Source organism: Tympanuchus pallidicinctus, unplaced genomic scaffold (genome assembly GCF_026119805.1).
Source record: "Tympanuchus pallidicinctus isolate F22 unplaced genomic scaffold, pur_lepc_1.0 scaffold54, whole genome shotgun sequence".
Classification (NCBI taxonomy): domain Eukaryota; kingdom Metazoa; phylum Chordata; class Aves; order Galliformes; family Phasianidae; genus Tympanuchus; species Tympanuchus pallidicinctus.
In genome coordinates this window covers 451,808-475,527 of record NW_026294774.1, presented here as the reverse complement: position 1 = coordinate 475,527, position 23,720 = coordinate 451,808, and the positions used below count along the sequence as shown (strand labels likewise).

The 23,720-nt window shown below is 49.4% G+C and overlaps 3 protein-coding genes and 1 long non-coding RNA gene across 7 annotated transcripts in view; 3 read left to right on the top strand and 1 right to left on the bottom strand.

Moving 5' to 3' along the window:
* Window positions 1–23,720, top strand: part of LOC128091903 (olfactory receptor 14J1-like) — a 335,467-nt gene that overhangs the window by 33,091 nt on the left and 278,656 nt on the right. The gene's annotated exons all lie outside the window — the stretch shown is intronic.
* On the top strand, window positions 976–5,595 carry LOC128091872 (olfactory receptor 14J1-like). Of its 2 annotated transcripts, XM_052705275.1 has the most exons (2): window positions 976–1,207; window positions 4,651–5,595. In XM_052705275.1, exons 1-2 carry the CDS (start codon window positions 1,004–1,006, stop codon window positions 5,413–5,415), a joined length of 969 nt encoding a protein of 322 aa, XP_052561235.1. In that variant the 5' UTR covers window positions 976–1,003; the 3' UTR covers window positions 5,416–5,595. The 2 variants fall into 2 exon arrangements, with proteins under 2 accessions (XP_052561235.1, XP_052561236.1); XM_052705276.1 differs by lacking the exon at window positions 4,651–5,595 and having other exon boundaries at window positions 976–2,104.
* LOC128091909 (uncharacterized) overlaps window positions 5,898–23,720 on the top strand; it is a 233,459-nt gene continuing 215,636 nt past the window's right edge. For all 3 annotated transcript variants that reach the window (XR_008211539.1, XR_008211540.1, XR_008211538.1), the window contains exon 1: window positions 5,898–5,966. This is a non-coding gene — a long non-coding RNA (uncharacterized LOC128091909). The remainder of the gene's footprint in view (window positions 5,967–23,720) is intronic.
* Window positions 14,254–15,249, bottom strand: LOC128091902 (olfactory receptor 14J1-like). The gene has a single exon (XM_052705308.1). It carries the CDS (start codon window positions 15,241–15,243, stop codon window positions 14,260–14,262), a length of 984 nt encoding a protein of 327 aa, XP_052561268.1. The 5' UTR covers window positions 15,244–15,249; the 3' UTR covers window positions 14,254–14,259.

The window sequence follows — 23,720 nt, the reverse complement described above, 5'->3', positions numbered from 1 at the left end:
GGCTGTGCCGAGGAACAGCTCTTCTGCACAGCGCAGCAGGGCTGGGGGCATGATCCGCAGTGACATGAGGATAGAAGAAAAAGGAGAGAGAGATTATAGGATGTGCTGTTAGCAGGCTGCAAGCTCACTGGAGAAGCATTACTCACAGCCATAGACACGGTAAGTCTGGCTGCAGGCAGTGCTGCTGCTCTTACTGGAGGGATCACTGAATCGGGGACATCCCATTGCAGATCAGGCTGCAGAGAGTCTGTGTTTCTTTATCATGAGGAAGACATGTTCCATATGAGGGCTTCCCACCTCAGGACAGGGGCTTTCTGCTGCCACAGCTGCTCCCTGGGGCAGGAGGCTCACAGATTCACTTCATGCCAGAATGTTTCTAAGGGCACTGTGCAAGAGGAGAGACAAGGCAGGGATTTTACTTTTCCTATTCTCATGGGAAAGAAAGGATTCGGGACAGAAATCTAAACGGGGCTGATAACTTTGAACACAGCTCTGAGACTCCTGAATCACACCTCTCTCACTCACTTGTTCTGTGAACAGTCACAGAGTATGTGCTTTCAGCCTCCCCTCTCATGAAAGATGAAACCAAATTACAATACTATGGTCTTCTGCAGGCATGAATAATGCACTCATCCTGCAACCAGGCAGCTTTCTCAGAACAGAACATTTAATGGGACATAATTTGGGACTGGGTGCTTTAAGAGCAGCTGGGGTAAAAATAGGAGACATGGAAACAGATGAAAATATCCAGGGAATTGGAATAAGATTTAAAAATGTGAATAAATAAATAAAAATGTGAATAAATATATAAGCTCCATAATTATCCTCTGCATTTGAAATGCTGAATTTCATGGAAATAAACTCAAGTTACGGAGTAAAATGTACATTAACCAATGTGAAGGAAAATACTTTACAGTATGGTGAGAGGAGTGCCTCCAAGCACGATCTTGATTCATCATTTTCTTCTGCGCTCTTAGCAGGACTCCATGCCCAGGAACTGCAGATGCCCAACAGCAGCTCCATCAGCCAGTTCCTCCTCCTGGCGTTGGCAGACACGCGGCAGCTGCAGCTCCTGCACTTCTGGCTCTTGCTGGGCATCTACCTGGCTGCCCTCCTGGGCAACGGCCTCATCAGCACAGCCGTAGCCTGCCACCACCGCCTGCACACCCCCATGTACTTCTTCCTGCTCAACCTCGCCCTCCTCGACCTGGGCTGCATCTCCACCACTCTCCCCAAAGCCATGGCCAACGCCCTCTGGGACACCAGGCACATCTCCTATGCTGGATGTGCTGCACAGCTCTTTTTCTTTCTCTTTTTCATCTCAGCAGAGTATTCCATTCTCACCATCATGTCCTATGACCGCTACGTTGCCATCTGCAAGCCCCTGCACTACGGGACCTTGATGGACAGCAGAGCTTGTGCCACCATGGCAGCAGCTGCCTGGGGCACTGGGCTTCTCCATGCTCTGCTGCACACTGCCAGTACCTTTTCAATACCACTTTGCCAAGACAATGCCATTGACCAGTTCTTCTGTGAAGTAGCCCAGATCCTCAAGCTCTCCTGCTCAGAATCAGACTTCCTCAGGGAAACTGTGAATGTCTATTTTAGTCTTTGTTTAATCTTTGGTTGTTTTATATTCATTGTGCTGTCCTATGTGCAGATCTTCAGGGCCGTGCTGAGGATGCCCTCTGGGCAGGAACGGCACAAAGCCTTCTCCACGTGCCTCCCTCACTTGGCTGTGCTCTCCCTGTTAGTCAGCACTCTCTTGTTTGCCTATCTGAAGCCACACTCCCTTTCTTCCCCATCCCTGGACCTGGTGGTGTCATTTCTGTACTCGGTGGTGCCTCCCACAGTGAATCCTTTCATCTATGCTGTGAGGAACCACAAGCTCAGGGATGCCCTGAGGAAACTTTGGGAAATTCCCAGCTGTAGCAGAAAATATTAGGACAACATTTTGTTTCATGCTGTGTTTGTTATTTCCTAAAGCTTGCATTTCCTTTTAAATACAGTTATCTTAATTATGTTATTATAGTTACGTATGTATTTTGTTCCAGCCCTCTCATGTGCCTGCAGAACTATGTAGGTACATGTGCATAAACACAATGAAGAGGACAGCAGACATTTATTTCTCTCAGCTCACTTTTCTTCCCTTCTCCTCCGGAACTGGAAGAGAAACCCCCTTACGCAGGACGGATTCAGGGGCCAAGGGCCCAGCTGCCAAATGGAGCAGCAGCCCAAATTTCCTTGGAGGCTGCCCCCCACTACTCAGTGGGCTTCTGTACCTCACTGCCCTCAAGTCAGGGCAGCTGCTTTCCTGGGGCCACTGTGGGAATACAAGAAAAACTGTTCAGAGTAGAAGCTGTCGAGCAAGATAAACAGCATGAGAACTAAGGACACCTCTAGAAGAAGAAAGAACGTCTGATGGCTCTGATAGGATAAGTGCCTGTGTGAATGGTTGAAAAGTGTTCTGTAGAGTGCTCTGCTGACATGTAAAGGTGGATGGGAAAGTTGAGGGAGTGGATGGGAAAGCTTGGAAAAGAAAACTTGTGAATGTATATAAGTGATGTGAGTATTTGTAATAAACAACATGGATCATTCACATCTGAATCTGTGCTTCAGACTCTGCATACATCATTCTTGGGAGTGATGGAGCAAGTTCCAATAATCTCCCTTGAGCTCACAGATCAGCAGGTAGTTGGGATGTATCTGAGTGAACAAAGAGCAAAGGATAGGGAAATCTGGAGAGCAGTGGGAAGAGTATGTGTCCAGATAAAAAGAGCCTGCTGAAAACATGGCCTGAATCATAGTCATTTATTTAGGAGGGATGGAGACACCTGGAGGATGGGGGACATCAAATACGCAGCAGGGTGGAGCAGCGGTGGACGCTGGGCATTGGTCACAGGGCATTGGCACTGGCACCACTGTCTGTGTCCCTGTACCTGAAGGTGTTTCTGTCCTGCAAGCAGAGTTCTGAAAAACACTGTCTTTTTAGAATAAATAAGTAATTAATTAAATAAATAAATACAAAACATCCCCTGAAATATGAGTGTTTTCAACTTCAAAAGAGAGAGGAGACATGAGAATATTTGAAGTTGAGAAGTGTTAACACATTTTTATCATCTCCCACTTGCAGACATCTTTCTTGTTCAGGGGATCTGAAATGTGGAGGCACTAATCTGCATTATGCCTTCCCTACATCTTATACCCATGGTCTTGTTCAAATAAAAAGATGGAAACTGAATTCTTACAGCATTTCTGAATCATAAGACAAGGATGAATGATAATAAACGAAAAGAGAGATTTACCTTAGACATTTGGAAGGAATTTCTAACATTCCATAGATCATAACATTCCATGATGTGAGACATGGAGCTGGTATGGAACAAATAGCTCAGGGAAGACAGAGCAGCTCAATCCCTGGAGATGTTTGAGATGTCAAGGGCCCCAGGCATCCTGATCTACTGTGTGACAGCCCTGCACACAGCAAGGGAGATGGAACTGGATGGGCTTTAAGGTCCTTCCTACCAAAACCGTTCAAAACTCCTACAATATTTGTCAGCCTCTTCCAGCACGGGATCCTGTTGGCTCAGGTATTCCCTGATCACCTCTTCTTCCACCAACAGTACATCTGCCTTGCACCAACATTTCCCACCTGTCTCTGGCACCCACGATTCCAAGTCACCCAGAGCAACTAATAAACTGTGAGGTCAGGAAGGTGCAGTTAACAAAATATGGAAGCTAGAGATGTAGTCAACAAAATACGTAAAGCGGGGGCTGTCAAGGTCACCAGGCGTAATAGGATCTGCGGGGGCCCCTTGTGTGCTTAGCAGAATACGTAAAAGGGGGGCTGTGAAAGTCGTCAGGCTCTGCGGGGGCTCCTTGACTCATGAGAAACCATGATGAGACATGGCAAGACAAGACATGCCACATGTCTATTGGGCATAGATAACCGTAGCAAGGGTGATTGGTAGCACTGCGATATAAGGGAGAGCTATAAGAAGAGTGTGTTGCTTGCAATAAGCTGCATTTTGCCGCTCATCATTTTGGTGTGCTGAATAGCAAACGAATGGATCAGGCCTGGCGCGGGACCGACTCGATCGGGTGCTGGGCCTGAGGCTGTCAGGCCACTGCGAGTGGGATGGACCGCAACTTAAGTCGCCGTGAGAAACTGCAACAAGTGGTGCCCCGTGTGAGGAACGGTTGGGTCCGTTCCTGATTACGCTTTGGCGACAGTCAGCTGCGTGGCGGACGCAGGACCCTGCGGCAGTGAGGCTGCGGAAGGCTGCAGGGGCTGATCACCCCTGGAGCAGTTTAAGCCCACAGTGGAAGAGCAGTGGAAGGTCACGGAGGGTTTGATCTCCCTGGGCGACAGTGGAATCCATCATTAAGGTATTAGCCCGTGCATGTAAGACTTACTGCAGAAAAACCGCCCCTTGTAAGAAGGAGGTGGCCACGGTCCTCTTTTCTTGAAAAGAAGGGACTTCTCTCTTCTCCTTATGATATTGATGACTCCGGCAAGTGGGACTCTTTAACATTAGTGCTCTCTCAGAGCCCCTCCTGGGCAACGGCCTCATCAGCACAGCCGTAGCCTGCCACCACCGCCTGCACACCCCCATGTACTTCTTCCTGCTCAACCTCACCCTCCTCGACCTGGGCTGCATCTCCACCACTCTCCCCAAAGCCATGGCCAATGCCCTCTGGGACACCAGGCACATCTCCTACTCAGCATGTGCTGCACAGGTCTTTTTCTTTTTGTTTCTGATGTCAGCAGAGTATTCCATTCTCACCATCATGTCTTATGACCGCTATGTTGCCATCTGCAAGCCCCTGCACTATGAAACCCTTTTAAGCATTAGAGCTTGTGCCAGCATGGCAGCAGCTGCCTGGGGCACTGGGGCTCTCTATTCTCTGCTGCACACTGCCAACACATTTTCTCAATCACTGTGCCAAGGCAATGCTGTGGATCAGTTCTTCTGTGAAATCCCCCAGATCCTTAAGCTCTCCTGTTGGAAACTGGGCCTTGTTATGGAAATTAGGCTTCTTGTGGCTAGTATAGTTCTTTGTTTTGGGCGTTTTGCTTTCATTCTTTTCTCCTATGTGCAGATCTTCAGGGCCGTGCTGAGGATGCCCTCTGAGCAGGGACGGCACAAAGCCTTCTCCACGTGCCTCCCTCACCTGGCTGTGCTCTCCCTGTTTCTCAGCACTGCCATGGTTGCTTACCTCAAGCCCCACTCCATCTCTTCCCCATCCCTGGATTTGGTGGTGTCATTTCTGTACTCAGTGGTACCTCCGGTAATGAACCCCCTTATCTACAGCATGAGGAATAAGGAGCTGAGGAATTCTCTGTGGAAACTAATGGCCAAATGTGTTGTGAAAACAATGAACTGCCCATCTATTTCTATACGTGACTTGTAATTCAGATTTTGACTTAACCACGCTGTCTTTTTTTTGGTTTATGTATTCATTTGTTAAGTGTTATTTTTTGAATGTTTTATTTTCTGTTTTATGTATTCTAAACTCTTTCACTGAATCTTCATTATGCCTATCCATTCCTATCCAGCTTGTACCTATGTAGTGTAACCCAGACACACTGTACATGAGGAACCGGGCTCTCTGTGAACCTTATGAAAACAAAGGGCATGCAATGACTTTGTCTGTCTTCTTTCCTGAGAGGCATTTCTGGAGCTGTTGGGTCAGTTGTTCTCACAAACCCATAATCCAGCAGGAAGCACACGGCTGTTAATGCAACTGTGTGGTGACTTCAGCCTGCAATAGCTGATGGGCCATCCCTTGCCTTCTGACTGAGATCTGTGCATACAGGATCACATCTGCAGTGTCCCTGAGAGGCCGACAGAAAGTGCCAGGTTGACGTGTTGCCTGTGGAATCCTCTGTGCCTGAGCACCTGGTAGGGCCATAGAGCAAGAAGGAGGTTTGTGTGAGGGATTGTGATGGCTCTTCTGTGTGAGTTCACAACTCAATAGCAGGAGGGACATGACTTGAAAGTGTCTGTCCATGAAGCTGGCAGGTGCCTTGGAAGATGATGGTGAGGTTCCTTCTTCTCAATGGCACAAGAAAGCTGATGGGTGGCGTTTCCATGAGGAAATGATTTCCAACACGATGGAGTTGGTAGCAGAAATGTGCCAAGGGAGAAAAACGCTCCCTCACAGTGCGGCTTGAAAGCCAGAGACTGGGCATGAGGAGGAAGAAATGTCACTGGAAGTGTTATGATGTGGGACCATGCTGAGGGATCACTCCATGCCTCTGTGTTTCAAGGGCCATTCAGAGAGGCCTAAGAGACATCAGTGAAATGATTGTAGTGCCAGGGTCAGAGCAGGGTGCAGAGGAGAGGTGAAGCCTTTCGCCTGCGAAAGACCTCATACAGGTGTTCGCAATCGTTAGGGACTCATCGGTCTGTCCATTTACCTCGGTGCACACCAATGTGGTGGGTGGTAAAATGGCGTTTATTGCAAGGAGCACATCCTTCTTAAAACTTTCCCCATGCCTTAGGGCTACTACCTGACCAATGGACATGTGGAATGCATTTTTTCTTCCTTATTTGGTCTATCTTGTTCTTCTCCCTTATCTTCAGGCCATTTGTTGCCATGGTTTCCCAGGGGCCAAGGGGCCCCTGTCGGCCCTGTTCGACTACATTTCCCCCTCCCTATGCATAAGCGTAACTACTACATTCTGAGAGGACCCTAACCGCGTACACCCGAAATCCCCGCATTGCGCCTATACATGCCATTGTCCTCTCAGTTCATTGTTGCCCCGTTACATTGTAATGCGCCAAATAATTCTACTCTAATAACCCTATGACCTAATACAACTATAACTGAATACAGAATAGAGTTGAACATAGTTAAACATCCGTTACAGCGCGTACGCGAATCCGGTTACAATCTTTCGAGAAGCCTATAGTATTCCAAGCGTTGATTGCGCAAACGTTATTGCAGACAGCTGATGAAGCAAGGTACACAAATTAGAAGCAGGCTTTACACCTCTGAGCAGGGGGAGGTCCTATCCCGTCACATCCCGAATCCTCGCCTTCTTCGCCTGCCACAAAGTCTCTCCCATGCTCAGTGAAACCCTGCTCTGTTATATCGCAAAGCGCCTGATAGTTCTATCCTTACAGCCTAGCAGCCTACTAGCCTTAAGATGAGTCTTACAAGAGGCGATGTAGGGTATCCTTCGATAATGCTGAATCGAGTTGGGACACTTGCCTCAGCAAGCGCCACACCTTAATATATATTATAACTATCAGTACTAAGCATAATAATGTTAAACCTAACACAACTACAACCGGATGCAGTACAGAGTTAAATATTCCTGTCGCTGTGGGGGACCACCCAAAAAGCACTTCCCACCAGTGGTGTTCTCCGTCCTTCTTTCCTCTCTCTAGGACACGATGTATCTCTTCTGTGTCGTGGTGAACGGTGATCAAGGTTTTCTGTCCATTGTCTCTGACGCGTTTCAACAATTGGTGCAGGTCATCATGTTGCAAAAGCTTCCTTACCAAGTTCCTTCCTTGGTAAGCCAAAGCGAGATTCATCCCACTTGGAGCAGGTGATAGGTCTTTAATCACCACGTAATTATCCTGCAAAAACTGATGTGATGTCGCCGACACTTAATAATTAAAGCCACATCCTACAATACTAGTAAGGTTATAGACAGAGAGATTAGAGATTAGAGTGATTGCTGATAGCTCTAGTGGCACTATCTATGCCCAATATATACCAACATTGTCTCAGATACCTGTTGGAATGTACCTCAAAAATAACAAACATTTGTTCAATATCAAGGCAGATGTCTCAAGCCTTGAGAGCATTGCTCTCACAAACCAACCATATGGAATTGCTTGTTCTCCAGGCCTCAATCTGGCCACCTGTCCATGAAGGGAACCCATTCTGATGCCCACAGTGCATACTGCACTGGCTTAAGCACCATGCACATCAGATTTGTTACATGCTGAAAGAGAAGACCTGATGCTGTCAGGACTTCTAATGCATTTAAAGCGAGGAGTGATTTCAATCCCTGTTTCTCTGCACAATCTATCAGGTGTGTGATGCCTTTCGGATCAAGAAGTTCCCCTTCCGGGTCTCTGTTATCATTCCCTACTATCGGGAAGGTCTCTAGTGCTCTTCCTTCCTTTATCAGGCTAGATCTAAACTTCCCACACTCTGTTAGTGCATCTCTCTTAACTCCCAAATGCGAATTCACCTTTCTCCTTTCGCTATCCTTTTCAGACACAGCTGGAAGCTGTGGGCTCCGCACTGCTCCCACTGTGCCCATCTCCCTTTGATCATGCACTGATTGTTGTAGAGGCTTCTGATTGGTTGCATGCACACTCGATCTTGTAAAAGGATATGTGGGTCGAGTCAATGGGTCTGAACACTGTGGCAAAGAGTGGGTCCACAGACTATTGTTATTTCTTTCTCCGGCAGGTGCAGCCTCAGCAGAGGGTGCCGGCCGGACGCCACCTACACCTTCAGGTGCAGTCAGGGTGGACAGTGCTGGCCGTACACTATCATCCAAGCACCTGTAAGTTACATCGCTTCCCTTTCTCTCTGCTGTTTTTTCTTCTACCGCCTCCTTAACTTTTGACCAATCCATGCCCGAGCCTTGACCGCAGTTCCCACCCCCCTGAGTGTTACTGCATTCCACCTCCTGAGAGGAGACAGTAAGTGTCCCATCCCAGCTAACTTCTTTCCCTGCCCCCGCAGGTGGTATTAGATTACACAGAGACAGCGGTTGTTGTGGATACAGTGGAGGGGTTTCAACGACCTTGCATTCCTGCACTTTAGCCGTTTTGCAAGACAAAAGCGCAGACAGTTGAATGCCTTCTTCTACTTGTTTATGCGAAGCTGAAGTCGAGGGGGGGGTGAAGTGGGATGTTGAAGGTGCGGACGAGATGTTAGTCGCTATAGCTGAGGGCATATTTACAGTGTTCTCTTCCTCAGGAGACCTGCAAGAAAGTACGCTCCCCGCACAAGTAAGCATGATCCTGCCCAAGGGGCGCTCTCCCATGGTTAACGCCACTGTGGGCGAAGGGCTCACTGTGGTACGGGACCCCGACCTTGGGTAGGCAGAGCCGCATTGTCTGGCCCATTTGGTGTTCTGGGGGAGGGGCCCTGGGCCTAAAGCACCCTCCCTTCCTCGTTTCCCTGCGGCACTATGACAAACTTCTGACATTGGCGTACAGTGTGACCTGATCTCCCGCAGGCTTGGCAAGCCTGGTCTGGCCCTGCTACCCCTTTCTGTCTCCCAGGGGCTTGGCACTGGGCTCTGAAGTGACCAAACTGTCCGCACTTAAAACACGGTCCCCTACTCTGATTCTCTCTCATGGCCATTGCTGCTACTATCGCTGTTGCTAATCCCTCATTGGTGAGGGGCATTGTTCTCTGTTTCTCCAGTACATACCTAATGATATCTCCCTGAGTACTAAGGTCGTCGGGAGCGGCTCGAATAAGATCCTTAACATTTTTGTGTGATTTCTGTTTAAGACAATCCATGATTACTGCATTATGGGCAATCTTTGGCAGATCTGAGCCTTCTACTGCCCGAATCAAGCGATTGGCAAAATCTGAGAATGACTCAGATGGACCCTGGGCTACCTCTGCCCAGGGAGCAGAAGGTTCAGCTGTCCTTGAGAGCCTTCTGAAGGCTGTCAGAGCTGCTTCTGTGGCTGCCATCAGCTCTCCTGGGCGAAGGTGTCTGAACTGGCCTTCAGGGGAACCTATCATGCCTTCCCCATACCCTAACAACCGTGTCAGATTAGTTATCTCTCCCAGTTCCCTACCATTTGCTGGGTGTCGTGGGTCACGTGTCGCTGCAGCAACTACGGCCCTGAGCTGTGCCAACCACTCTTCCTTCCATAACATATACTGCGCTGGCTCAAGTATCACCTGCATGAGACCCTCTATATCGTATGGAAGCAAAGGTCCCGGAGCCATAATTGCCTCCAGTGCAGAAAGTGTAGCGGGCGATCGTAAACCCTTCTTCCCTATTGTCTCAGCGAGGCGAGTTACTACCTTTGGATCTAAAGGAACCCAAACAGGTCCCTGTCCCCTGATCTCTACAGGGAATGCCTTATAATCATCCAAAAGATCCGCTGCTCTCATCTCCTCCCTTACCCGGCCCCAATCGATAAATAAGGCCCCTTTCCCCAAGTTAGCTGGGACCCTGGCCGTTTGGAAGGGCGGAAAGGGTGGCGGAGGCAGAGCCGCAACCATCAATCGCTCAGCCCCTGAGGGCGGAGCCGCAACCATCAATCCCTCGGCCCCTGCCCCTACCCCTACCCGCGTGGGATCCTCCCCCTGACGAAAGCCATGCAAAGAGGGGTACTGGAGAGGATACGGGGGCGGAGCCATCGGCGATGATGGCGACTCTTCCTCCTTCTTTTCCGACGTTGATGTTTCTGGCATGGTCGGTGCCTCCGGTGCCATCTTGTCTTGGGGCAGATCCTTGAAGGGGTTAGAGTCTCCCGGCCGTGGTGACCCCCCCCCGCCCGGATCAAAACCCAACAGATCTCTGGCAAGGTTTTTGGCAGTTTTTTCTTCCCTCGCTGCCTTCAAAGCCCCCCGAATCGGACCCCAAAATTTAAGCACCGACGCCCCTCGGGACGACACAGCTCTCTCAGAGAGCATTAATGTCAAAGAGTCCCCTTTACTGGAGTCATAAATCTCATAAGGAGAAGAAAGAAGTCCCTCCTTTTCAAGAAAAGAAAGAACGGTAGCCACCTCCTTAGAAGGAGAAGTTTTCCCGCAATAGGTCTTACACGCGGACGAAATCACCTTTATGACGGCCTCCATAGTCCCTCCGCCGGGCGTACTCCCGCGGATCTCCACCGGGCACTCTCCCGCGGATCACAGAACCACCGGGCTCTTCCCCCGATGGTCACCTGGGTCCTCGGCAGGTCAAACAGGCTCGCGCGCAGAGCCCCCTCCGACGCTACCCAGCTTCCACTCTCCTAAGCCGCAGCCCCCTCTTCTAGGGTCATCGTCTCCTTCCCCAAGGGAGACGGAAGAGAGCAGGAACGCCACGCCGCCTGTGGCCGACCACTATTCCCTAACGATCACGTCGGGGTCACCAGATGAAGCCTTTCGCCTGCGAAAGACCTCATACAGGTGTTCGCAATCGTTAGGGACTCATCGGTCTGTCCATTTACCTCGGTGCACACCAATGTGGTAGGTGGTAAAATGGCGTTTATTGCAAGGAGCACATCCTTCTTAAAACTTTCCCCATGCCTTAGGGCTACTACCTGACCAATGGACATGTGGAATGCCTTGTTTCTTCCTTATTTGATCTATCTTGTTCTTCTCCCTTATCTTCAGGCCATTTGTTGCCATGGTTTCCCAGGGGCCAAGGGGCCCCTGTCGGCCCTGTTCGACTACAGAGAGGTGGGTGTCTGCAGACCACAGGGAAACAGGGGCTGGGCTGGAACAGCATAGGAAAGCCTGCAGAGGAGAAGGCAGTGGGTGCTGGTGACGATGAAAGGCTGCAACATCAGTAAGGTTTTTTGTCCCCTTGCTTATTCTTTGTGAGGAGATTTATTATGCTTATGGTAATGGGGCCTCACTGCTGCCTTGCATCCCTGTGCAGAGGCTGGCAGGTGTCACACTGTTGTCCTTCACATGCAGTGCAATCTGCCCCACCACACCAACCCCAGGACGAGCCCTGAGCTCATTCCCTCCGATACGGTGAATCTCCTGTCCAGTGTCTGGATGTCAGGCCTTGGCCCTTCTCCTTCATCAAGCAAACCAAGAGATTTCTCAGCACAATACCTTATGTAAATGTAATCATTGCCTCCAATTACCGGCTCTAACAAGTCCAAGGGAGGCTGTGTTGGTAATGTCCCTCAGTGGGCCACAGTACTCCAAGATACTTCAACTTTTCAATCCAATTAACTTTCTCCTCTCAGTACCTGAGGTTCATAGACCCAGCATCAAATGTACCATGGGTCTCTCTGTAGTACAGAAATTTGCAATGAGCCATATCTGTTCCATAATGTCCTTGAAGTTGGAGAGGTTTCATAATGTAGTAAAGGAAGGAGATTTCAAATGGATCTTGATCCAGAGAGTCTCCTAAGGAAATCTGCATAGGCAGAAGCAATTGCTTGAGGTCTCACACAGTACAGGCAACCTGACTGCTCACCTCCCCAGGCCTGACGTGTCTGCTGTATGCACCTGGCACTTGCATCACTTTTCCCTACATCAGAATTCTCCACTGGAGTCTGCAGCTGGATGGTACAGTTCCTTTACACCATTCCTTTACCTGCTTTCCTTACAGAACTGTCTGCACACAGGCACAGGTTGTTGCTTCCTACTTTAAAACAAACAACAGTAAAGGATGACACAATTTCCCCAACAACAGAACACACTCCTCAGCCATATCTCACCAGTATGGTTCACCTTCCCAAAAGAATAAGTACTTTACATAAGTAGGTAGGAAATGATAAATATTAATAGAAAACAGATACTAACTGAAGGATAAATGATAAGGAGCAAACTCCACTGTGTGATCCCAAGCATCCCATGCTATCTCCAGAGGTCCCAGATGTCCTGTCTTGGACAGGCAGCTTTCCGAGAGGACCTGCAGGAGAGCAGAGCCCTCTGGAAGCTGCAGATAGAATTTGGAATGAGGATCTCAGGGCAGTACACTGCCAATGTTGTTTTTGTCCCTGCAGTTGCAGCTCAACCCAGCACACTCAATGCTCCCCAGGCCAGTCAGTGGATCCCTGGGGGTGACCCAGTGCTGTGATGGCCACTGGCAAGCCAAGAAACTCTGATTTCTTCTCAATGAACACAAACATCCATGAACCATTTTGGGTCATCAGTGTCAAACTCAGCCTGAAAGACTCAAGTACAGGTGATGAAACCCATCACATTGGCAAAATGTCCCACCAGACTATGGAAGTTAAAAAGGAACAGTGTGAAATGACCATCAGGTCAGTCCTCAGAGGAAGGGTATGTAAAATTTATCTGCTACAGAGGTGGAGAGCAAAAAGCACTCGATTGTGACTCAAATAACTAAAGTGTGTCCGTGCTGGCCTGACAGCAGCTCCCTGTTCCCTCCAGCTTCCCTCCCCGTGCTCCCTGCAGGACCTGAGCTGGTGGAGCTGCTCTGCAGGGCGAGGGAGCTGTGGTGCCCTGGGACACCAGGCTGACCCTGTGCTGCTCAGGGTGAGAGGCAGTCCCAGCTGGATGGGATCTCTACTGCTGAGTCCCTCTCCATCCGCCCTGCTGGCTCAGCAGCACCACTGCAGAGCCCTCCTTTGCCTGTGGGCTCCTCAGGTTCCCCTGTTTCTTTGGATCAATGGTCTGTCATTGCGCAAGGAATTATTCTTTGCCTTACACTTACACTGTCTCTTACACTGTCCCCGGAGATCCCCTGGCGTTTCCAGGCTGCTCCAGATTCCTCTCCAGGACAGTGTCTGCCATCAGTCCCACAGCAGCAGGGACAGTCCCGCACAGTCATGTTCAAGACCAGTTATGTTTTGGTGGGCCATGTACAACCAAGAAGGGAGCTCTCGTCTGTCCTTTGGTCCTCACTGATCACCCTGGGACTCTGAACCATGCAGAACCCCTGGAAAGCAAGAGGACTTTCCTGAGGGCAACTCCTTGGCTGTATTCCTGGCACAGATTTGGAAGGGGTGTTCAGCCCTCTGGCCTTGCCCTGAGCAGCCCCTTCTTGTTCTGGTCTCAGCAGGGAGGCCAGCTGAGGAGCAGTGCTGCACACTGCCTGCCTGCCTGCAGCCACAGGGATGCCGCCACAGAGACAACAGCGCCACAGAGCAACAGCGCTGTCATCAATTGCACCAGAACTGAGAGCTGACACAAATGCAAGGACACAAGAGAACAGTTGGGAACATAACGAGTGCAGCACTGAAAAGACCACGTCCTGTTGCTGCCCAAGGCCGTGGCTCCAGGGAAGCCTCAGCATAACTCAAAGGCAGCAGAAAGTCCCTCTAGTCAGTGACGGACATCCCTCAGGGGACACTGCTGCTCCTTGTGCCATTTGTGTCTTAGATCATGAGCTTCTGCTGATGATCCAGACTAGATGGGAGGCAAAACAAATGATCTTCTGCTGATTTCTTTATCTATTCAATGAACCTGGTTCCTTAAGTACAATAGGTTCAAGACAGGGAATTAAAAATAGGTAAACATAAAGACTGATGATGAATATTATTTAATCGGAATTAAGTTCATTATAGCTATGACAAAAAAATATGAAGGAAAAATGGAAACATCACATAAAATAAATCACACTTTTCCTAACTTTTTTGCAGTCTTGAGGGTATGATGAACATCGTTTTGATGGGCAAACAATGCATAATAGAGTACTTTCCTGAGGGCACCCTTGAGCTCCTGATTCCTCATGCTGTAGATGAGGGGGTTCAGTGTTGGAGGCAACACCGAGTACAGAAATGACACCACCAGGTCCAGGGATGGGGAAGAGATGGAGGGGGGCTTCAGATAGGCAAACATCGAAGTGGTGACAAAGAGGGAGACCACAGCCAAGTGAGGGAGGCATGTGGAGAAGGCTTTGTGCTGTCCCTGCTCAGAAGGCATCCTCAGCACGGCCCTGAAGATCTGCACATAGGACAGCACGATGAATACAAAGCACCCAAATAAGACAAGAACACCAGCCATGATAAGTCCAAATTCCCTAAGGTAGAATTCTGAGCAAGTGAGCTTGAGGATCTGGGGGATTTCACAGAAGAACTGATCCACAGCATTGCCATGGCAGAGAGGCAGTGAAAATGTGCTGACAGTGTGCAGGAGGGAATAGAGAAGCCCAGTGCCCCAGGCAGCTGCTGCCATGGTGGCACAAGCTCTGATGTCCATCAAGGTCCCGTAGTGCAGGGGCTTGCAGATGGCAACATAGCGGTCATAGGACATGATAGTGAGAATGGAATACTCCACTGAATACAGAGATGCAAACACAAAGGTCTGGGCAGCACATCCAGCATAGGAGATGTGCCTGGTGTTCCAGAGGGCATTGGCCATGGCTTTGGGGAGAGTGGTGGAGATGCAGCCCAGGTCGAGGAGGGCGAGGTTGAGCAGGAAGAAGTACATGGGGGTGTGCAGGCGGTGGTGGCAGGCTATGGCTGTGCTGATGAGGCCGTTGCCCAGGAGGGCAGCCAGGTAGATGCCCAGCAAGAGCCAGAAGTGCAGGAGCTGCAGCTGCCGCGTGTCTGCCAACGCCAGGAGGAGGAACTCGCTGATGGAGCTGCTGTTGGGCATCTGCAGTTCCTGCTGGGCCTGGAGTCCTGTGCAGAGTGCAGCAGATAATGACAGAAGTCAAGATAACTTGCAGAGAACCTCCTCCTGCTATACTTTGAATTTTTTTGTTTCCTGTTTAAAATGTTCATTTAACTCCATAACGGGAGTTTATTTTCATGAGCTTCACAATTCCTTAAGGATTTGCAGTATATGTAGCTCTTACTTTGCTCTCTTTTTCCATATCATATCCCAGGCTGCTAGATATTTTCCTCATAGGAGCTGTTTCCAGAAATCTTATCTTTACCCTGTCTGCACTCAGAGACCTCACCCCTAATCTGTGCACCTAAATTTCTGCTGGAGAAAGCTGCCTGGTTGCAGGAAAAGTGCATTACTCATGTCTGCAAAAAATGATGATAATTTCAGCTGGTGCTCTCCTTTGGGAGCAAAGAGGCTGAAAGCATTTAAGGAGATTGCACACATAACAGCAGATAGAGAAATTCAATTCAGGATTCTCTGAGATGTGTTCTTATTTCAAAGAACCTTTATGCCTCCAACTTTTTCACCTTCCCTACAAAAAAGAAAAGGAAATTTCCTGCCTTGTCACTCCTCTGGCAAAGTGCACCTGGAAACACTCTGGCATGCAGTGAATCAGTGCTCCAGCCCTCAGCTGGAGCAGGTTTTTATCCAAAATAAAGAAACATGGAGTGCCTTCAGACTGACCTGCAATGGGCTGTCGCAGATTTAGTAATTCCTGTATTAAAGCCACTACGCTGTCTGCGATGAGAGACTTACCTGGTCAAGGGCTGTGACAAATCCTCCTCCAGTGAGCTCACAGCCTAACGTGCCACACAGCCTGTCAGCTCTCTTCCTTATTTCCTCTACCTGTCTCTTGCAGACCATGCCCAGAGTCTTGCTGTGTGCTGCACAGGAGCTGCTCCTTTGCACTGCTGTGTCCCTGCAGCACTGCCCACTTGTAGGAGCTCCCTGTGTCCCTGGAGCCTGGCCCAGCTCAGCAGCAGATGATGTCATTTCTATTCCACCCACTGATCTCCCCTGACACGTCCCTGGGTCTCCATGGCCAACAGCTCCTGAAAGACTTCAGTGTCATTATAGTACTTCTACATCTGCTGAATTAACCACCAAACGTCCAGTGGACAATGACTGATTCCAGACATATGGTCAGTCCTACCAGAGAGTGTTTGCTGAAACAAAAAGGGCACACAGACAAGGACAGTGGAATTTCCCTGAGGCAGTGAGGCATCTCATCCCTAGATGGAAACCCAAAGGTTGAAATGGGATTCAGCACCCCACGGACACAAAGGAATTTCAGGGATTCCTCTGGTTCAGTTCAGATGTGCACAAGGAGTTGCCTGCATGTGAGCTCCTGCTCTGAGTCCTTGGTCCTTCAGTCAGTTGCTCACACACAGACCCTGGGTGATGACCAAGGTGCCTGGGGTGCTGCTGGATGTGTGCCAGTGCTTGTGAAGTATGCAGAACATCCCTGAGAGAGCCACCTCCTTCCTGAGCATCAGCTGAGGGCCAGAGAGGGGATAGAGCTATTCTCAGCCATCCTAAATGACAACAGACTCCTGAATTTAGGGCACCCAAGTTTACCTTCTTTACCCGTCCCCATGGTGCGTGTGGAGTTCTACAGCTGACTAAATGGTTGAGCTCACAAAAGAAGAGCCAGATCTTTCTCTGTTCACCATCTACTCAATATTTTGGAGCTCCAGGCACTGCAGAGCTGGCACACATCTTCATATTTCAACTGATGAAATCTCAGTGTTCTATGGGCACACACGTGAATGGCATCAGAAGCAGCCGAGTGCCATGCCAGTTCCCTAGGTGCTCCAGCACACACAGATGCTGCTGGCAAATGCAGCACAAGGCCTTCAGGAAAGCCATGCCCTAGGAGTGTCCGTGCTGCTGGGACAACTCCGAGCCTCACAGTGGGTCTAATGCCTGTGTGCCACCTTCTGAACACAAATACCGTAGATGTGTTATGCAGCCATGCTAGGCACAATGGTGCTTGTTTCTTTATGTGCTTTTACAGTAATGAGAACACCAACACATGCAGAGCTAGAAATCTTTGTTCAATTGCAGGCCTGAGCTCTTGTTTGGACCACAGGGACACGGTTAAAGGGCTTCCACAACTGAACTGAAGCACAACGGGTTACAGAGTCTTAGTGATGGATGAGTGAGGAGACAAGGAAAGGTGACTGCGCTCTGGGAGAGTGCACTGAACTTCTCCTGCGGATGGCAGAGCAGCCAGGTCAGAGCAAATGGTAATGGCAATCAAAGGAGACCAGCAGTGTCTGTTCCTGGCTTCCTGATCAGAAAGAGCAAGTGGAAGGTGCCCTCTGCAGACAGATGGGAGCCTCATCTTGTCAGGCCATTTAGAGGCCATTTTCACTGCAGTATCTGCTGCAGGGACAGCACAGCAGGGCATGCACCATGCAGGAGATCCCTGGACAGGACAGATGGCAGCTTATTGAGCAAGCCTTAGAGGAATCCAAGAGGAGAGGTGCTCCACTGGATCCCAAACATACTGAAAAGGAAGGGCTGATGGGGAAGGTGAATGTGAAGATGAAAGTGAACCTGTGCTGCAGTGGCCATGGGATGGTGGAGCTGAGGAGTCTGAAGGAGGATAAAAGACAAGCTCACAACCCTGGGCTTCAGAAGAGCACACCTTGGCTTCTTCAGTTCTCTGTGACATGCAGTACAGCAGGGAAAGGCTTTGAGGGGAATGGGGTCAAAAAATGGGCTTACAATATAGGGATCATGGCTTCCAAGCAGAATAAGTCCTTTCCAAGGAAAAGGAAGCCAAATATAAATGTCAGAATTCCTGCATGACTGGGAATGGATTGCATTGGTCTCACCCAAACACAGAAAGGAAGCGTGCAGGAAGTGGAAACAAGAAGAGGTCACCTGGCAGCAATGCAGAGACTTTGTCCAGTGTTCCTGCTGAGATGAGTTCAGGAACATCAGAGTTCAACCGCAATTGAATGAGCCCAGGCATATCACAGGCAAGAATGGCTTGAAGAAATACAATGTAGTCTACAAAAGGAAGGCTAGGGAGAATGTGGGCCCAGCATAGAATGGGGCAGGGAACCTGGTGAGACAGGACATGGAAAAGTCTCTGATACTCATTTCCTTCCTCATGGTTTATTAGTTGGTCTGGGCTTCTTGGAATCCTGGGTGCCAGAGACAGGTGGGAAATGTTGGTGCAAGGCAGATGTACTGTTGGTGGAAGAAGAGGTGATCAGGGAATACCTGAGCAAACAGGATCCCTTGTTGGAAGAGGCTGACAAGTATTGTAGGATTTTTGAACGGTTTGGGTTGGAAGGATCTTAAAGCCCATCCAGTTCCATCTCCCTTGCTGTGTGCAGGGCTGTCACACAGTAGATGAGGATGCCTGGGGCCTTTGACATCTTCAATATCTCCAGGGATGAGGCAGCCCCATCTTCTCTGGGCTGCCTGTTCCATACCAGCTCCATGCCTCACATCATGATCTGTGGAATGCAACGAGGAAGGCTAAAGCCTGCCTGGAATTAAATCTGGTGAAGGGGATAAAGGATAATAAAAAAGGCTTTTTTTAAGTATGTTAACAGTAAAAGGGAGACTAGGGAGAATGTGGCTCCCCTGCTAAGTGACGGGGGTGTTCTGATAACAGGGGATGCTGAGAAGGCAGAGATACTGAATGCCTTCTTTGCTTCTGTCTTCAGTGAAAAAGCTCCCCCTCGGGAATCCGAAACCCTGGAGGTGAGTGAGAGGATCTGGGGAATGGAAGACCTCCCTTCAATCAGGTAAGAGGTGGTCTGAGAGTGCCTAGGCAACACCAGTGTTCATAAATGCAAGGGACCCGATGGGATGCATCCACGGCTGCTGAAGGAGCTGGCAGATGTGATTGCTGAACCGCTTTCTGTCATCTTTGAGAGGTCTCCAAGATGGGGGAGGTGCCTGAAGACTGGAGGAGAGCCAATGTCACTCCGGTCTTCAAAAAGGGCAAGAAGGAAGACCCAGGCAACTATAGGCCAGTCAGCTTCACCTCTGTAGCTGGAAAGGTGATGGAACAGCTTGTGCTGGATGTCATCTCCTGACAATGGAAGAAAAGGAGGTGATCAGGAGCAGTCAGCACGGGTTCACCAGGGGGAGGTCGTGTTTGACCAATCTGGTGGCCTTCTATGATGTTGTCTCTGGCTGGGTGGATGGGGGCAGAGCAGTGGATGTAGCCTACCTTGATTCCAGCAAGGCTTTTGATACTGTCCCCCACAACATGCTTACAACAAAGTTGAGGAAGTGTGGATGGATGAGTGGACAGTGAGGTGTGCTGAGAACTGGCTGCTGGCAGAGCACAGAGGGTCGTCGTTGGTGGTGCAGAGTCTGGCTGGAGGCCTGTAAGCAGCGGTGTTCCTCAGGGGTTGGTGCTGGGTAAGGTCTTGTTCAACATCTTCATCAATGACCTTGATGAGGTGATAGTGGCCACCCTCAGCAAGTTTGCTGATGATATGAAGTTGGGAGGATTGGCTGAAGGCCGTGCTGCCATTCAGCAAGACCTGGAGAGGCTGGAGAGCTGGGCAGAAAAAAACGGATGAGGTTTAACAAAAGCAAGTGTAGAGTCTTGCATCTGGGGAGGAATAATTGCATGCACCTGTACAGGTTGGGGGATGAGCTGCTGGAGGGGAGCTCTGCGGAGAGGGACCTGGGTGTCCTGGTGGCCATGACTGGTTGGCCATGAGCCAGCAGTGTGCCCTTGTGGCCAAGAGGGCCAATGGCATCCCGGGGTGCATTAAAAAGAGCGTGTCCAGCAGGTCGAGGGAGGTGATCCTCCCCCTCTGCTCTGCCCTGGTAAGACCTCATCCGGAGTCCTGTGTCCAGTTCTGGGCTCCCCAGTACAAAAAAGACAGGGATCTCTTGGAAAGAGTCCAGCGGAGGGCCACAAAGATGGTGAAGAGCCTGGAGCATCTCTGCTATGAGGAAAGGCTGAGAGAACTGGGTCTGTTCAGCCTTGAGAAAAGAAGACTGAGAGAGGAGCTGATCCAGGTCTATAAATATCTAAGGTGTGGGGGGCAGAATGGCGAGGCCAGACTCTTTTGAGTGGTGAGTGGAGACAGGACAAGGGGAAAATCCTGGAAACTGCAGCATAGGAAGTTCCTCACAAATGTGCGCAAGAACTTCTTTGCAATAAGGGTGATGCAGCACTGGAACAGGCTGCCCAGGGAGGTGATGGAGTCTCCTTCTCTGGAGATGTTCAAGACCTGCCTGGATGCCGACCTGTGCGACCTGGTGTAGGGAACCTGCTTTGGCAGGGGATTGGACTCGATGAGCTCTGAGGTCCCTTCCAACCCCTACAATTCTGTGATTCTGTGAATGTTAGAAATTCCTTCCAAACGTCTAATGTAAATCTCTCTTTTGGTTTGTTGTGTTTCATCCTTGTCCTGTTATTCAGAAATGCTTTAAGAAGTCGCCCTCCACCTTTTTTTATTTGAACAAGAAAATGGCTCGAAGATGCAGGAAAGCATTAAGCAGAGTAGTGCCTCCACATTTCAGATCTCCAACACAAGAAAGACGTCTGCAAGTGGGAGCTGATATGTATTACCACTTCTCAACTTCAAATAGTCTCACGTGTCATCCCCCTTTTTAAGCTGAAAACGCTCACTTTTGAGGGGATATTGTGTCTTTTATTTTATTTATTTATTTATTTATTTTTCCAAAAAGCACAGTGTTTTCCAGCACTCTGTTTGCAGGACACAGATGCCTTCAGGTACAGGGACACAGACAGTGGTGCCACTGCCAATGCCCTGTGACCGATGCCCAGCGTCCACCGCTGCTCCACCCTGCTGTGTATTTGATGTCCCTCATCCTCCAGGTGTCTCCAGCTCTCCTAAATCTGTGACCATGGTTCAGGCCATGTTTTCAGCAGGCCATCTGGACACATGCTCTTCCCACTGCTCTCCAGATGTCCCCATCCCTTGCTCGTTCTTCACTCAGATTCTTCCCAAACATATGGCTGATTCATCACCTTCAGGGAGATTACTGGAATTTGCTCCTTCTCTCCAAAGTCTGATGAACTCTTTTCTCAACTCTTTAACTGTGATTCTATCTATCCTTACTTATCCCTGTCCAACATATCTCTTGTTCCCTGTGAAAGACAAACCTCGTTAGATGCAGCTTGGACAAGGCATGCAGCTGACCACTGTGTTTTACTGTTCACTCAATTGCTTCATGTTTCCTTCTGTTTGTTGGCAGAAAGAAAAAGAAAAAAAAAAAAAAAAAAAAAAGAGAGAGAGAGAAATCTTTCCTTGCCCATGTGCAGCTATGTGCGGCTCGTTCTATGAGGAAAGCCGGGGGGAGTTGGTACGAAGGAGGTTTAACACTGAGCAAGCGACTCCAGAGGAGAACAGTGATGTGAGGAAAAGAGATGCAAGTCCCATGGGGCCAATGTGAGTAGAAATGGGGTGGGGATGTTGAGGTGGATGTTGGTCCACAAAGTGACAAGAGCAAAGCTCATTAGGGGACATCCTGGATCAATACCAGTCGCAAAGTCCTGCTTTAAGTTCATGTTTAAATCTAACAATATGAAAATTAACAAGTGGACTTCGTATTGCCTGTTCTTCTCTTCCCCTTTTAGCTCTCTCCAGATTCCTCACCAGTTTGCTGTACAAGTTCTGAACACCTGAAAAAAGATGACAGGAAGGCACACGGCACAGCACGGCTCTTCAGGTTGTAATGGGCCCCTAAGGGGTATTTGCTGCTGAGTCCATCAACCTCTGGTGCAGAGAGAAGATTGCACAAAGTGCTCAAGAAGACAAAGTCAGAAGGAACAGTGAAGTTTCTTGGAGTATTAATGGGTCCCAATGAGGGCCATTCACAAGCAAGCTTCCCCAGGGACTTGTTAGAGCAGAGAACTGTGATTCTATCTATCCCTTCCTATCTCTGACTAACATATTTCTTGTACAAATATTACCTGTGAAAGGCAAACCTCACTAGAGGCATCTTGGACAAGGCATGCAGCTGACCACTGTGTTTTACTGTTCATTCAATTGTATCATGTTTACAACTGCTGTTGGAAAAAAATGAGAAATCTTTTATTTTCCATGTGCACCTTGTTCTCTGAGGAAAGCCGGGGAGGGCCGGTGCAAAGCGTGTGTAACACTGAGCGGGTGACTCCAGAGGAGAAGGGCAAAGTGAGGGAAAGTGATGCAAGTCCCATGGGGCCAATGTAAGTAGAAATGGGGAAGGGTAGCTGAGGCAGACATTTGTCCACACGGTGACAGGGCAAAGCTCATTAGGGGACATCCTGGATCAATATCAATTGTCAAGTGCTGCTTTAGCTTCCTGTTCATACCCAACTTTAAATAAATAAATAAATAAACAGTCTTCATAAATGCCCGTCATTCTCTTCCCCTTTTAGCTCTCTCCAGATTCCTCTCCAGTTTGCTGTACAAGTTCTGAACACCTGAAGATGACAGGAAGGCACAAGCCACAGGAGGGCTCTTCAGGTTGTAATGGGCCCCAGGGGGCATTTGCTGCTGAGTCCATCAACCTCCAGTGCACAGAGAAGATTGCATGAAGTGCTCAAGAACACCAAGTCAGAAGGAACAGTGAAGTATCTAGGAGTATTAATGGACCCCACTGAGGGCCATTATCAAGCAAGCTTCCCCTGGGACTTGTTAGAGCAGAGAATGCTCTCTTTGGAAGCTATGATTACAGGCAGACGAAGGCACTGGGATGGTGGCTGTGATGCTGAGAAAAGCCTCCTTTGTCTTATGGAGCAGAAAGGCCAAGCCCTGATCCCCAGAGCCTTGGCAGGCAGATCTTGTCTCTTCTGCTGGCTCAGGGCCCTTTCTGGGGCAGTGGGGTGGAGGTTTGTGTGTTGTCAAATGAAAAAGCAGGGGACAGCAGCTGCCAGACTCTGCATGGGGTGCAAGGATGCCGCGAGGCCCAAGTCCCCTGTGGGCAGTGTGTTTCATCCCAGGATGTGGGATGTGAGAAGGGACCACTCTGAACAAGCAGTCAATCCAGATGAAACTTTGAACTTCAGAGTCTCAGTTCTGGTGCCTTCCTTTGGACAGTGTCCCGTAGTTTTATGTCCATTATGTTCTGCAGTGCCCAGAAGTGCACCCAGTGCTCCAGGTGAGGCTGCAGCAGTGCAGAGCAGATCAGGACAATCCCTTCCCTCACCCAGCTGGCAATGCCATGCTCAGTGCATCCCAGGGGACAGTTGGCCTTCCTGGCTGCCTGGGCACACTGCTGACTCACATTCAATTTCATGCTGACCAAGACCCTGAATCCCTTTCAGTGGGACTGCTCTCCAAAGTCCCATATCCAGTCAGTGTGTATGTCCAGGGCTGCCCCTACCCGGGTTCAGAATCACGCACTTGTTCTCATTATATACTTCATCTGCATTTTGTGCTTATCCAGTTCTCTAACTGGAGCACATCTCTCTGTAAGTCCTCTCCACTCTCAATGGAGGCAACAGCTCCACCCTATTTGGT

What these genes read in the sequence shown, in the direction of transcription:
- LOC128091872 (XM_052705275.1), top strand. Translation starts at nt 1,004, where the DNA reads ATGCCCAACAGCAGCTCCATCAGCCAGTTCCTCCTCCTGGCGTTGGCA. An exon ending in TCAACCTCGCCCTCCTCGAC is followed by an intron (nt 1,208 to 4,650) that starts CTGGGCTGCATC and finishes ACCCTCCTCGAC; the next exon opens with CTGGGCTGCATCTCCACCAC.
- LOC128091902 (XM_052705308.1), bottom strand. Translation starts at nt 15,243, where the DNA reads ATGCCCAACAGCAGCTCCATCAGCGAGTTCCTCCTCCTGGCGTTGGCA.